The sequence below is a fragment of the Glycine soja genome, chromosome 1 (assembly GCF_004193775.1).
Source record: "Glycine soja cultivar W05 chromosome 1, ASM419377v2, whole genome shotgun sequence".
In the NCBI taxonomy this organism is placed as follows: domain Eukaryota; kingdom Viridiplantae; phylum Streptophyta; class Magnoliopsida; order Fabales; family Fabaceae; genus Glycine; species Glycine soja.
Window position 1 is genome coordinate 50,395,685 of NC_041002.1, and position 14,103 is coordinate 50,409,787.

Sequence of the window (14,103 nt, forward strand, 5' to 3'; positions counted from 1 at the left end):
CTAGGTAAAATCATAGGGAGACCAGTCAGGGTCATGCTGTTTTGCGAGAATGCTCCAACCATGTGGGATCGACGCATACTTAAAGGAGCACTCAAACTGGGTGTATTTACCCCCAAGGTCTAAACTCCGAAGAGTCCGTCAAGGCCTTTCCCTCTTGAAAACGTTTTAGCACGCAAACTCTATCTATGAACTATATAAAACACACGACTCCTCAATTGTTCTCAAAATAATTTTATTTCATCGTGCCTTAAAGTAATTAAACTCATCGGATTCCCATAGTGGTTCTAATCACAATACTTGTCATGCATTAACTTGTCGCCCTTAAATGATCTTACAGTCGTGTGATTGTATGGTTCATAACTCACAACTCAATCTACACAATTCAATACATACTCAATTTATCACATACACTCAATTTCAATCACAATGATATAATCCCAAACCAACATATTATTACACCTCATGAATCATATACACATCACACAATATTAATATATACATGACACAAACATAGAATTTACCTATGAACTATAAAATACACACAACTATTCAATTGTTTTCAAAATCATTTTAACTTGTCGCGTCTAAAAGTGAAGTGATTCAACTCGTCAGGTTTCCACAGTGGATCCAATCACAATACTCGTCGTGGAAAAACTCGTCACTCTTAAATGGTCTTACAATTATGTGATTGCACAGTTCATAGCTGACAACTCAATACATACAATATCTCAATGCACATGTATCTCATAATTCATCACATATTCAATTTATCACTTACTTGCAGTTTCAATCACAATTTCATGCTCCCAATATAAAAAATTATCTTGTTAATCTAGTAAATCTTGTCCAAAATACAAACAATTTAAACAAAAAATGCTTTTCAAGACATGGGGAGTAAAATCCCTCAAGCAATTTCACATAATCACATCAAAATTAAAGGAATCAAAATCATAGGTTAAAAACACGAAAACACTAAGAGCACTCGATTTTATCAACCAATTCGCATCAGGACATCAATTGGTTCGTCAAATACAACAATATCGTAATTATAATTGTAAGGGAAAAATTATAATTCAATAAACATCCCAACATAAACCTTACTTTAATCCTCTAAGGATTCCTATACATGTTCATTCTAATCCTAATTGTGATAAACTCATTCCTTACCTCTAATCGGGCTCACATTTGTAGTCTGGTAGTGATAACGACATCTCTAGCGGTTCCTTGAGATTTCTCAAGTTTTTCCTATGGTTGATTTGTTAGGATTTCTAAGCGTTAGAGAGAAGAAGAAGGGATTGGAGTCTCCATTTCATTGTCTCCGTGCGAGGGATATTTCTCTCATCATATATATTATTTCGCAAATTCCAACGGTGGGAGTATGCAAAAATGAGTTCAAAACCTAATGTTCAAATTTCATGATGATCCAACGAATAACGAGTTCAGGATCATAGTTTTATTGTAACAAGTTTTAGTATATGCGAAAAATAGAAAGAGTTTTGGAGGAAGAGAACTGAAAACTAATTTGAGAGAAAGAAAGAAACTAAAATGTAAAAATTGACTTAATATGTCTCTATTTATAGCTAGGTAGGTATTCTCATCTTATAATTTACTCTATATTTTTATTTTATAAAAATGAACTATTTTAATCCTTATCAATTGAATAAATAAAATATCCTTTTTATTTCTAAGAATATATATTTATTTTATTTACTTTAAAATTATTATTTTAATTAATAAAATTATTTCTTCTTATTTATTTAATTAAAAAAATCTCATTATTTTTCTAAAATTTTATTTATTTTTAAATAAAATATTTCTAATTTATTTTAAGAAAAAAATGAGAGGTTGCACTACTCTATTTTGCTTGACCATAATATTTTGTTGTACGTACCTTCTAATTCTATAGGGATACGGACATAATTTGTCTGGAATCTTCCCGCGCATGGAATACAAGCTAAGAATTATTAAATACTCAAAACACGAAAAATGTATTTGCATTATTCAAGTTAGACGTTATAACCCTATACCTCCTCTTACCAAAACCTAGATTCTCAGTCTATATTTCGTGCTAGATCCTGCTTTGTTTGTCATTTTCGTTTTATCATTTCTAATCTTCTTTCATGTACACTGTTATATTTTATCATCATTAAAAATTAGACAATCATGCACTGCCAGCTTCTGTATTTCATGAACAAACGCCATTGGTTCAATTGAATATTTCGAGGAGATCCCACTGCTAATCATTGGGGAGACAAGAAAGAATGCTGTTTTTCCAATTAGTACGTGTCTGCACTTATAGGCGCCTAAACAATTTGTTATACACCATATGTTGCCACTGAAATGACCAAGAGACTAAAGAAAAAACATTTGGTACTGAAAATTGTTGGCCGAAATGATAATAATATCTTCAATATACTTACTTGTACTACATGAACACAACATATTACTTGGCATAGAGGGTCCAAGGTGGTCTCATCCTATGTTTATACTCTCTCTCTATATGTCTTATTCCAAGCCTAAGTAATTCATTTTAGTATTCAGAACAATTAGCAACATAGAAAAAAATGGTTGGCTCACACACAGCCAAGGAATTTCACTATCATGTTAGATCCATTACCTTGCCTTGTAGGCTACATCCTTCATTATCCGAGATTGAAAAAGAGCTGAAGAGGCTGAAGACATGGGAATTAGCCTCATCACATTCACAAACTGAGGGCATCAAAGCAGGGCTAACATGGGTCGAAGAGTTGTATAATTTTGTGGAGGAACTTGTTGGTTGCCCACTTACTCAACAAGCTCTTCTACGCTGTGACGGAAAGCATGTAGAGAAGCCACTTGACATGTCAGTTTGTTTGCTTGACATGTGTGGATCAGCTAGAGAATTGTTGTCATTGATGAAGGAAAATGTGCTAGACCTTCAATCAGCCCTGCGCAGAAAGGGTGTGAATTCAAGGGTTAATAGCCAGATTTGTGCCTACATTTGTTTCAGGAAGAAGGCAAGGAAAGACATCACAGAAAGGCTCAAAGCACTCAAGACAATGGAAAGCGGCTTTAAATCATATTCATGTCCTCTCTTATTAGATTTAGATCACCATCTACTAATGGTGATCAGTGTGCTAAGAGAAATAAGCAAAATCAACATCTCATTTTTTAGGAAACTCCTACTTTATATGTGTACACCAGTTTTGAAGAACAACACTGGTGGGTGGTCATTGTTCACTAGAATAGTGTCCTCTGGATCAGACAAACAAAAGAGGGTCATAAGTGAAATGGGGGACATTGATAATGTTCTTTGCACCTTCCACGGGTGTTTTAAGAAAATTGATACAAAGACTGATGTACAAATTATGAAGAGGAGATTGGGGGAACTAGAGGGAAGCATTAGAGAATTGGAGGCAGGATTAGATTGTCGCTTTAGATGTTTGATACAACAAAGGGTGTTTCTTAATCTTTTCACCTCTTAAAAGATTTTAAATTTTGGTAGGTATGTAAATGTGACTCTGTGAATGTTGTACTTTTGCAACTTTGAAATGTATTATGTAAATGTGAGGAAGTTTTATTGAAGATTTTAAATTGTTGTAGGTATACAAATGTTTTATTTATTAATTTGGTATAATGATTTTGAGTTAATTAAGTTTTTAATTTTTCAACTTTTTTAGATTCTAATTTTTAGTTCTTTAAGTTTTTTTTTTGACAACTTTTAGTCTTCAATTAATTTTAAGTCAACATTTTTAGTTTCTCTAATTTTTTTTCTTCCATTTTTAGTTCTTGGTTTATTTTTATTGTTAAAAATTAGTACTTATTTTGTTTATTTTTAGTTTCTCCTTAAATTGTTTTTTTTAAGATTCATATGTATTTTTTTTTAAGATCGTTCGAAGTATTTTTTTAAGCAAAAGGGACATAATTATACATCAAAGTAGGAATAGAAATCCTAATTAGGTTGATATAGTTGCTTTGATTGATCACTGTCACACACAAGAAATATATTGATAGAAAAAAAAGAGAATGAACAAAACACTTGAGGAACCAAATCAAACCCAAGAAAAACAAACTATTTGTTATTTGCACCAAAACTAACTAACCTGTCTGCATAACCATTATCTTCACGATAAATGTAAGTGATCTTTAAATTTGTTAGGAAAAAACGGAGTTGTACTGCCAAACCAACATTTTGCAACGACCAAGGGTAACACAACAAGGAAGAATTTGTTCTCAACCACAAGAAAAGCCGGCCATTAGCTTTAGGATTATCTGTGACATTAATAGCAACCATAACCTCAACAAAAAATGCCAAATTGATATCCAAATTGTTCGAAGCATTGTTACTTGCTATTGTTAACCCCCTTTTTTGCTATAAGGAATTCAAACCTGATTTTCAACATTACGAGAAATCAACCTCTTTTACTAATCACATCTATAATAAAAAATTTAAAATTTGAGTTTAAGAGAAAGTAAAATAAAAATAAATTTTTTGTTTATTAAATTCAAATTTTCTTTCTATGGTTCGCCCTTAAGAAAAAAATAGGCAACATCGGTTCGAATCCGATACCGATAAAGGGCTTTTTCCTTCTTCTTTTTTTGGGTACGCCGCTTCTTGCTTTCACCTTCTTTCTAAGTAATCTGACAAAAATACATGGATAATAGTGTTTCCTTTGTTTTTTATTTTCTTCCTTCCCAACCTCACGTTACCAAAAAAAAAAACAAATAAAAGGGTGAGATTTCATTGTATAAATAGATAATTGATTTTTTGTTTATCCAAGACAAAGAATTTATTTATTTACTCATCTCATATCTGAATAACATAAAAGTTAAATTACTCATTTAATTTTATAGTTTTATGATTTTTATTTTTTTAATTCTTATAATTTGAAAGTAATTTTTTTAATTTTTATTTTAATTATTTTTTAGTCCATATAATTTTAAAAATGATTTTTTTAGTTTTTTTAGTTTCTATAATTTTTAAATTAAAAGATAAGAAAATTAAAATATAAATTAAAAACTAAAAAAATACTTTTAAATTATGAGAATTACAAAAGAATTAAAATATAAATTATAGACACTAAAAAAATTACCTTTAAATTATAGGATCTAAAAAGGTAAGAATTAAATATGAAATGAATAATTTAAGATAACATGGATATAAATTAAATTAAAAAATCAAATAAGTTGAATGAAATTTTTTTTACCTTACATAGATTTTCTCTCTCTAATTTTAAGCGTTAGCGAGTGGCGTACGCGTACGTGTAGAGTCACAACTATTAGTGAAAAATTTGACCTTCCCCGTCACTGGAATTCATGTTCCCGCGCGTGCGGCCATTTTAAAAACCCCCCCTTCTCTTTTCCTCACTCACTTTTTGTCTGCATCTCTTCTCCGCTTGTCCCTCTATCCATCACTGGAAGCAGCGATACGCTGCCATGGCTAAAAAACGCAGCGCATCAGACGCCACCGATGATGCACAAAACGACACCGTATCGCTGCTTCCCTCCCAACGCAAGAAGCCCAAGCACTCTGCTCCTAACCCCGACGCCTGCTTCGTCGGAAAGCCCATTCCTTCTGCCGAGGCCCGCGCCAAATGGCCCCACCGATACCCCTCCGAGGTCTTCTTTTTTCTTCTCAACCCTCCTTCGTTCAAAATCGTTTTTTTTATTTATTATTATTCTCTCCATTTTTGCTCATTTTGTTTTTCTCGTATATATATGGATAATCAGGTGAAAAAGAAAGCTCCAGCTAGAAGCTCAGAAGAGTGAGTCTTTTATTTTATTTTATATTTGCCTATTGTCTATTTCACGTTAGTTACAACTTTAACTCTGGTATGTTTGTGACTGTTTAGGGTTACGAGTGAAAACAGTGAGGTTATGCTGGCTAGGTGTCATTATCGTCAAGCTAAAGTAGATGGAGTTGTTTATAACCTCTATGATGATGCTTATGTTAAGGTATTGGATCTTTTTGCTTTGGAATTCTATACTTTGGTAAAATCAGAACATGTTTGAAAAAAAATTAACATTCTTGTTGAATTGTTTCAGGCCGAAGACGGTAAACCAGATTATATTGCACGAATCGTTGAGATGTTTGAGACTGTTGATAAGGAACAATGTTTTATGGCTCAGTGGTTCTACAGGGCCGAAGACACTGTGAGTCTCACTTTTTCAATGACTTGTCTTTTGTTTTTTTTATAATAATTTTCAGCATCTTTTAACTATTTTATGGCTTATTTGTTTTGGGGTTTTGAATGAGTGCAGGTGATAAAAAATCACGGTGATCTTGTTGACAAGAAGCGGGTTTTTATATCTGATGTGAAGGATGTAAATCCCCTTGACTGTATTGTTTCAAAAGTCAAAATTTTCAAAAAAAACCCAAGTGTAAGTGCTTTATAGTCACTTTGTTTTGTGCAAATGCTTGATAATCTATTAATTTATTTAAGGATTATTTAAGCTTTTGGAATCCTTATATATATATATGTGTGTGTGTGTGTGTGTGTGTTATTTTGATTCACCAATGTTAGTTGTTATTCTTTTGTTAGTATGTTAGTAGGGGGGTTTGAACCCATGACCTCTCCCTCCTTTTTCCTTTCAACTCTTAAATCCCCCTTTCCAACCATTTAGTCAACCTTATAACTATCCTTTTATATAACTTCTAGATCTTGCTTATTATAATAATTTTCTTGGAAAATCTAGTCAAGATGAGCTCTCTTAAGCTCATTTCAACAAGCTTTATAGTCAAGCAAGTAAATGAATTATAATCTTGATAAGAATTTATTGAATAAATGGTTAACTATGCTGTTTACTAATGCTATGGTTTTGTACTCATGCAGGTGGCTTCTTTTAACTCATCTTGTGTTGAAGGATAGTCACTTTTTCTTAAAGAATTTATTTTCCTTTTGCCTTTCAAAAGAATAAAATAAAATAAAATCAAAATTATGCTGTTTACCAAAACATGCCCTGTAAATTGATTATGTGGTTAAAAGTGTTTGAAATTTGTATACTACAGGTAGATTTGGCTTCAAAGAAGGCAAAATTGCCTTTTTGTGATTACTATTATGACATGAAGTACACTGTGCCATATCTAACATTTTCCAACCTAGTCAATGGTAAGAATGATGTGGTTTTTATATGAAATTACTAGATGACTAATAAATGGTCTCTTTTGTTTTTTTGCACTGTACTTTGCTGAGTTTTGCCATTTGATGTGTTTTCCTCTGATAATCCAGAAACAGTTAAAACCGAGAGTGATGCATCTTCCACAATTTCTAGTGAATCTGGATCCATTGGTTGCGTTAATAATGCTAATCTGGCAAAGAGAAAGACTACTCAAAATAATAGTTCTGGTTCCTCGCAGTGGACTTTGCTAGACTTGTATTCTGGTTGTGGAGCCATGTCCACAGGGCTTTGTTTGGGTGCATCCTTGGCTGGAATAAAACTTGTCACAGTATGTAGAGGCTGTTCTTTTGAGCATTTTGGTTTTTAACTGATATTTTGAACAATTTATAATGATTGTTTTTTTATTATTTCTAAGATGTGGGCTGTGGACATTAATGCACATGCATGCAAAAGTTTGAAGCTGAACCACCCTGAAACTCATGTAAGGTTTTGTTAACATGTAATTGATATTGATACTTGTTATTGTATCTTCTACTGATACTGCTTCCTCAAAATAACAATCAGGTTAGAAATGAACCAGCTGAAGACTTCTTAAACCTAATAAAAGCTTGGGCCAAGCTTTGTGAAGAGTTTGCATTATTAGGATCAGAACGGTCAGATTCCGATCCAGACATGGATGAAGATGAGAATGAAGCTGTGCAAAAAGAAGAGTCAGGAAATCAATCTGACTTGGAGGAATTTGAAGTAGAAAAATTACTTGCTGTGTGCTATGGTGATCCAAACGGCGTCAAAAAACCAGGACTATATTTTAAAGTATGTTGCCTTCAAGCTTGCACATTACATTAATTGGTTTGCATATTTAGTTTAATGTTGTTAATGTTATTAGGATTGACTTATTCACGTTACAGTTCTTTGCTTGTCCTATGTTTTTCTTTAAAATTTAATAGGTGTCTAATTTTTGGGGAAAAAAATGCATGTGTGAATGAGTATCAATTTAGGTTATGACACAACACGCACGTACCATCCAACGCAATCATCTTAAAATTTATGGCTTTGGTTTTTTCATATCTTGAAGGGTAGTTATTTGGTGATTTAAATTATTAATTTCGTCAAGGCATGGAAAGAGGATTATGTCTGTATTAATGTAGATAACAGTTCTTAAAATGGCGCAACATGTGCTGCATAGATATGACTATAATTAATGTATTTGATGTGATAAGATATGTAGATAGCTATTTTTACAAATCTAGGACATGGGTATAACGAAATGTTTAATGAAAATAAAGTATAGTTTGATGTTAATGTTAAAAACGCTCAATAACTTGTAGTCTTGTACTCATTTTAAAATCATAAATAACGAAATACTATTTGAAATAACTATTGTACCAATTAAGTTCATGAAGGGCTTGAACTTTGATACTTTAATTGGCTTCCTTATCTTATGTGCTGAGGTACCAAGAACACCTTTAGTAGTAAACTCAAAACAAATGTTTGTCAAAGAAGGTAACTTTAGGTTTTGTCAGCATGTCCCTGCTTAATTGGATTTGATTTTATTCGATTTCCAAGTGTTAATGTAGCCTCTTATTTTTTTTTCTTCCTGTGTAATGAAGTTTCAGTTAATGATGAATTCTGATTTCTGCTGTTAAATCACTCAGGTGCGTTGGCTGGGTTATGATTCCAGTTATGACACATGGGAGCCAATAGATGGATTGAGGTAAACCCCTTGTCATCAATATTATTGTTCTCTTCAGCTTTGCTTTGTGAAATTTTTGTTTGTTATGTAACACTTTACGCCAAATCTCTGCAAAATTCTGACTGATTATTTTGTGCCAGTGATTGCAAGGAAGTTATGAAAGATTTTGTGACAAAAGGCTACAAGAAAAGATTATTGCCTCTTCCTGTGAGTCTCTCCATTCTAGAATAAACTTAAATTCCTTGCTTACACACTAGTACCGGTTACCCTTGGAGCGGTTTGTCAATTGATTTTGTAACACTTAACCCTTGTGCAGGGTGATGCTAACTTTATTTGTGGTGGACCCCCGTGTCAAGGAGTAAGTGGTTTCAACCGCTTCAGGAACGCAGAAGCTCCATTAGAGGATACAAAGAATAAGCAGTTGCTTGTTTACATGGATATTATTGATTTTTTGAAGCCAAAATATGTCCTCATGGAGAATGTCGTTGATATTTTGAAGTTTTCTGGTGGTTATCTGGGGCGTTATGCCATAGGCCGTCTTGTAGCTATGAATTATCAAGCAAGAATGGGCATGATGGCAGCAGGGTCTTATGGCCTTCCACAATTTCGTATGCGTGTTTTCCTTTGGGGAGCTCGTCCTACTGAGGTAAGGCTATTTATGCATGCAAATTTTATTGTTTTGGTTGGATAACGTTAATGTTGTAAATGGGAAGGTAAATGACTTAACTACTTTTTCTTTGTTGGATAGCAATTGCCTCCATATCCGTTACCAACGCATGAGGTGGTGTCAAGAGGTTTTGTTCCCACTGAGTTTGAAGTAAGGACTAATAGATTAAGACAATATTTCTCCATTTTCCTCAAGAAGCATTGTCTTTGATTTTAATCACCGGGATCTGATTGTTGTTGTCATAATGCAGGAAATTACAGTAGCTTATGATAAAAAGGATACCTGTCAGCTGGCTGGTGCTCTTTTACTTGATGATGCAATATCAGATCTCCCACCTGTATGTTTATTTGGCTCTGAATTTGTTTATTAAGTTTGGTGGCTTGATATGAAATTTTGATTTTGATCCCGTTTCTTACCTCTTTTTTATTTATAATTTTCCATCAATTAGGTTACAAATGATGAGAACCAGGATGAAAGGAACTATGGAGCTCCTGCTCGAACTGAGTTTCAAAGATATATTAGATTGAAGAAAAACGGTTAGCTTTTGTATTTGTTTTTGTCTTTTAAAGCATGCTTATGTTTATTCTTTGCATCAAGGTCTTTGCCTTTGCCTGTGTGTGAAACTAGATATCTATGAGCTTCTTTAAAACATAGTTGAATATTTTGACATGCTCTACGTTGCTTTTGCTATGTCTAGAATTTTGTTTTGGTGGTTGACTGTAGTTTGATGGGGTAATAATATTCACATTGCTTTATTCCCATGCATCAATTGCATAATACTACCGTGCAAAATGGATATTGACATTATACGATCTCTGTTTTGAAGAGATGGTGGGTAGCATGGCTACTGCTCAAAGCACACCACGTAGAATACTGTATGATCATCGTCCTCTTCAATTGAACAAAGATGATTATGACAGAGTTTGCCAGATTCCCCAGAAGAAGGTTCCATAACTTGAACTTATGTGCTGTCAGAAAATTTATTTTACATTATTCTAAATTTAGATGGTGCTTGCTTACTTTTCTAGGGTGCAAACTTCAGAGATCTACCTGGAGTACTTGTGAATGGCAACAAAGTTGAATGGGATCCATCGGTTGAAAGAGTGATGCTAGACTCTGGAAAGCCTTTGGTACTGGTCTTTTGTCACCTTTTCTTAGGGACATTATTTTGATGCAAGTCCTTTGTTGAGTGTCATAATTTATCTCTAATTTATTTTATTTTATGGTCATGCATAGGTTCCTGATTATGCAATGACATTTGTCCGTGGGACCTCTACTAAGTAAGTATATGCATATCACGTGATTTCTGTTATGTTTTTGGTCGTTTGTTATCAAAATTCCTGATGTAACTTACTGGGGAAAAACACAGGCCATTTGGTCGGTTGTGGTGGGATGAAATTGTGCCAACAGTGGTGACAAGGGCCGAGCCTCACAACCAGGTTATTGTTTTAACACTGTACATTATTTGATTTGGTAAACAAATGGCACTCATTCAAATATCTCAGTACAAACTCTTTTAATTAATGCTGTTGCATTTCAAGTAATGTTATATTGTTATCTACAAAATGATTTTTCGCGCATTCATTTTTTTAATTAAACTCATGTTGCCATCTTAGTCGTTTGGACTTGTTATGGCAGTAGTAGTTTTCTCTTGGTTATGATTTTCTGCATGTATCATAATGCATTGTCTCAATCAACATGTTATTTTATTGTCAGGCCATTCTCCACCCTAGACAAAACCGAGTACTTACCATTAGAGAGAATGCGAGACTACAAGGATTTCCTGATTGCTATAAACTTTGTGGGCCTGTCAAAGAGAGGTATGGTTAGCTGGGTTCAGAATCCACAAGTTAATTTGTTCTACTTTATCAGGGAAATCATTCAATACTCTTTATCTCTCTTTTACTATCACCTTCCTTACCCCAAGTTATAATTTCAAGTCCTATACTAAATTATTTTCCCTTTTTAGCCCTCAATGGTTCTATTCTTCTATCTATAATACAGGTACATACAAGTTGGAAATGCTGTTGCTGTTCCTGTTGCTCTAGCATTGGGATACACGTTTGGTTTGGCCTGCCAGGGACTGTCTGACGATAAGCCTTTGACAACCCTCCCCTTCAAGTATCCAAGTTGTCTTGCCCTTTCATCTCTTGCAGGAACTGAGAATGATAACGAATCAAGTTGAGATTGTTCCCACACAATCCCTTCTCTCTGCCATTGCCATGTTGAACTTTTCCATATTTATTCAAATTTTCCATTTTAATGTAAGAGCGAGTGTACACTAGAAGGCCGAAAAGTTGTATCAATGATGATTGTATGTACACTAATGACATTGTTTATAATGATATAAGATTCACTTTGTTAATGGTTTTGCAAAATTTAAGTTGTATTAAAAACAAAATGTATTTAAGAATTAATTAAACTTGAGATCATTTGATCAAAGTTCTTGTTATAAATCTTTATGGTCAATGGATGTAAACTATTATATTTTCTCCTGAGATTGATAAGTACTAAGATATAAATTTCTATATCTTAATTCATCAGATCACATGAGTTTTACTGAAGGGGCAGCTGACCAAATGTGCATCATAGGACAAACTACTAAACATAAAATAAAGACGGCAGAAGTGACTAGCTAGTATATTGAATGATGAATATAAAATGATAATGATGTTTAAAGTTATAGGTTTGATTGATTAGAATATGATTAATTCATACAAATCAAGTCACATGTAAGTCAGGGGGCATACATTGGATGATTATTGATCAATGAGGGGTGGTTATATCACATGCAAACCTAAAGGTGTGCAGATTTATTGTCATATCGAGTATGGACATTAAAATGGACTTCTTCAACACTCAGCTGGCCTGAATGATTTTACATAAGAACAGATGGAAAGCGACCCATCCACGTGGGGATAGTGGTGTGCTTTGAACACAAGAATTGAGTCTAAGAACCAGTCAATAGTCATTCGTTTTTTTTAGTCAACGTCAATAGTCATTCGTTTTTTTTTAGCCAACGTCAATAGTCATTCTTGAAGCCTGACTACATGCATAAATGCAATGACAATTCTTGTTATTCTTTCAACTTTACTTATTTTATGATTATGCTTATCTTAGGGAAATAGATAGGGAGGATAAATATGAATAAAAGAAAAGTTTAGGTCTACATTAAATTTGAGGGATAAATATATCAATATCTTTGTAATTGCATTTTTTACTGTATTTTGGGTCTACATAATACATAGTCTTGTTTTGTATATGTTGATTCCATTTGAAAGATTGAATTATTGTTCGGTAAAAAATAAAAAATTAAAATGTGGGAAAAGTAACTGTGATGTGTCATTAAGTAATTAGTTGATATTTATCTTATTTTAATTTTAATACATTTCCTATTTTATGCATCACCCTTTATTCCATTAAATTTTTATGCCCACTTTATAAAAAACAATGGAACTAATGTTGCTGAAAGCATGCTATTCAGCTGTTTTTATTTTGATTGCTTGGTTGGTACAGAAAGGTGTACAGCGATTCCACCATGAATATTTCTTTCCCCCCTCTCTCTCTCTCTCTCTAAATTGTTGATGTGCAAGTGAAACCATGAAAGCAATGAAACTTACACTGTATTCTTCTTCGTATTAAATATTCTTTAAACGTCAAAATTCTTTTGTAGTGCTTAGATATTCTAACGGAAACAATTTATTATTTATGTCACACTCACATTGTATTTTTATCCATTTTAAGATGTTCGGTAACTGAAAATAGAAAGTACCTTTAGAAAATGAACAATATTAATACTTATATATTTCAAAATTATCTCTATCTCTTTGATTTGAATCTAGATTGGTTTCACAATCCAAAGGTCTAGCTTTTTTTTCTTTTCTTTGAATGATTTAATTTATATATTTTATTTTTAACAGTTGAGATTTCATGCAGTCTCCGCAATGGCTGCACTGAATCCGTGTCCTATTTCTCTAAGCTTATTTCTCTTTATATTTTTCTCTCTCTTTTATTATATCATTTATATTTTTTCTTTCTATCACTCGAGATGTAAGTATGTGTTGGATTATACAAGCATCATTATTTCTTCCAAAGATATAGAATAGACACATGCAGTGCAATAGATCGAGGAAAAATAGGAAACACACTCAAAAGCCTATTATACTAGCTATATCATTCACTGCTAGTGCCAGACTTTGTATCGATGTATCGATCTGAAGTAGCAAGTATTAATTTGATATTAAGTTTGAAATGATGACACTGGTGTTTCCAATTTAAACCCTTTTGAATTGAACAACATCAGGCCTTCTGAAAAACAGCATTACATTAGAGGGAACAGATTACAGAGCAATAACAAAATATTATTGCTCACGAACGAAGTATAGACATAGAATACGACATCTTTTCATAGGCTAACAAAGAAAACCCATCAGTTCTGACATGTTGATTAGTGAAGATGGTATTCACTCATCAATGCTGACAAGCATAACGTGCACCCTTGAGTAAAAAAATATCATTCTAGTCCCTTGAAATATTTATACTACTATTTTTTTTTAGTTTTAAAGAAAGTTTTATCGATCACTTAATTTATTTTTACTTATCTAGTGTAGTTCTACGCACACATTTAAGACATATGAAAAGCAAA

General features: G+C 33.0%; 2 protein-coding genes across 2 annotated transcripts; both read left to right on the forward strand.

The window, feature by feature from the left end:
* Positions 1 to 2,564: 2,564 nt before the first annotated feature.
* LOC114393590 lies at positions 2,565 to 3,464 on the forward strand. Its single transcript, XM_028354979.1, has one exon. It carries the CDS (start codon positions 2,565 to 2,567, stop codon positions 3,462 to 3,464), a length of 900 nt encoding a protein of 299 aa, XP_028210780.1.
* A 1,831-nt stretch (positions 3,465 to 5,295) lies between these two features.
* Positions 5,296 to 11,836, forward strand: LOC114419328 (putative DNA (cytosine-5)-methyltransferase CMT1). Its single transcript, XM_028384988.1, has 21 exons — positions 5,296 to 5,598; positions 5,710 to 5,744; positions 5,832 to 5,934; positions 6,025 to 6,132; positions 6,241 to 6,360; positions 6,989 to 7,088; positions 7,209 to 7,426; positions 7,514 to 7,579; positions 7,663 to 7,911; positions 8,754 to 8,812; positions 8,932 to 8,998; positions 9,108 to 9,437; positions 9,540 to 9,608; positions 9,709 to 9,795; positions 9,907 to 9,994; positions 10,285 to 10,403; positions 10,487 to 10,588; positions 10,695 to 10,738; positions 10,828 to 10,897; positions 11,175 to 11,278; positions 11,463 to 11,836. The coding sequence occupies exons 1-21, from the start codon at positions 5,416 to 5,418 to the stop codon at positions 11,641 to 11,643; spliced, it is 2,502 nt and encodes an 833-aa protein (XP_028240789.1). The 5' UTR covers positions 5,296 to 5,415; the 3' UTR covers positions 11,644 to 11,836.
* Positions 11,837 to 14,103: the final 2,267 nt, after the last annotated feature.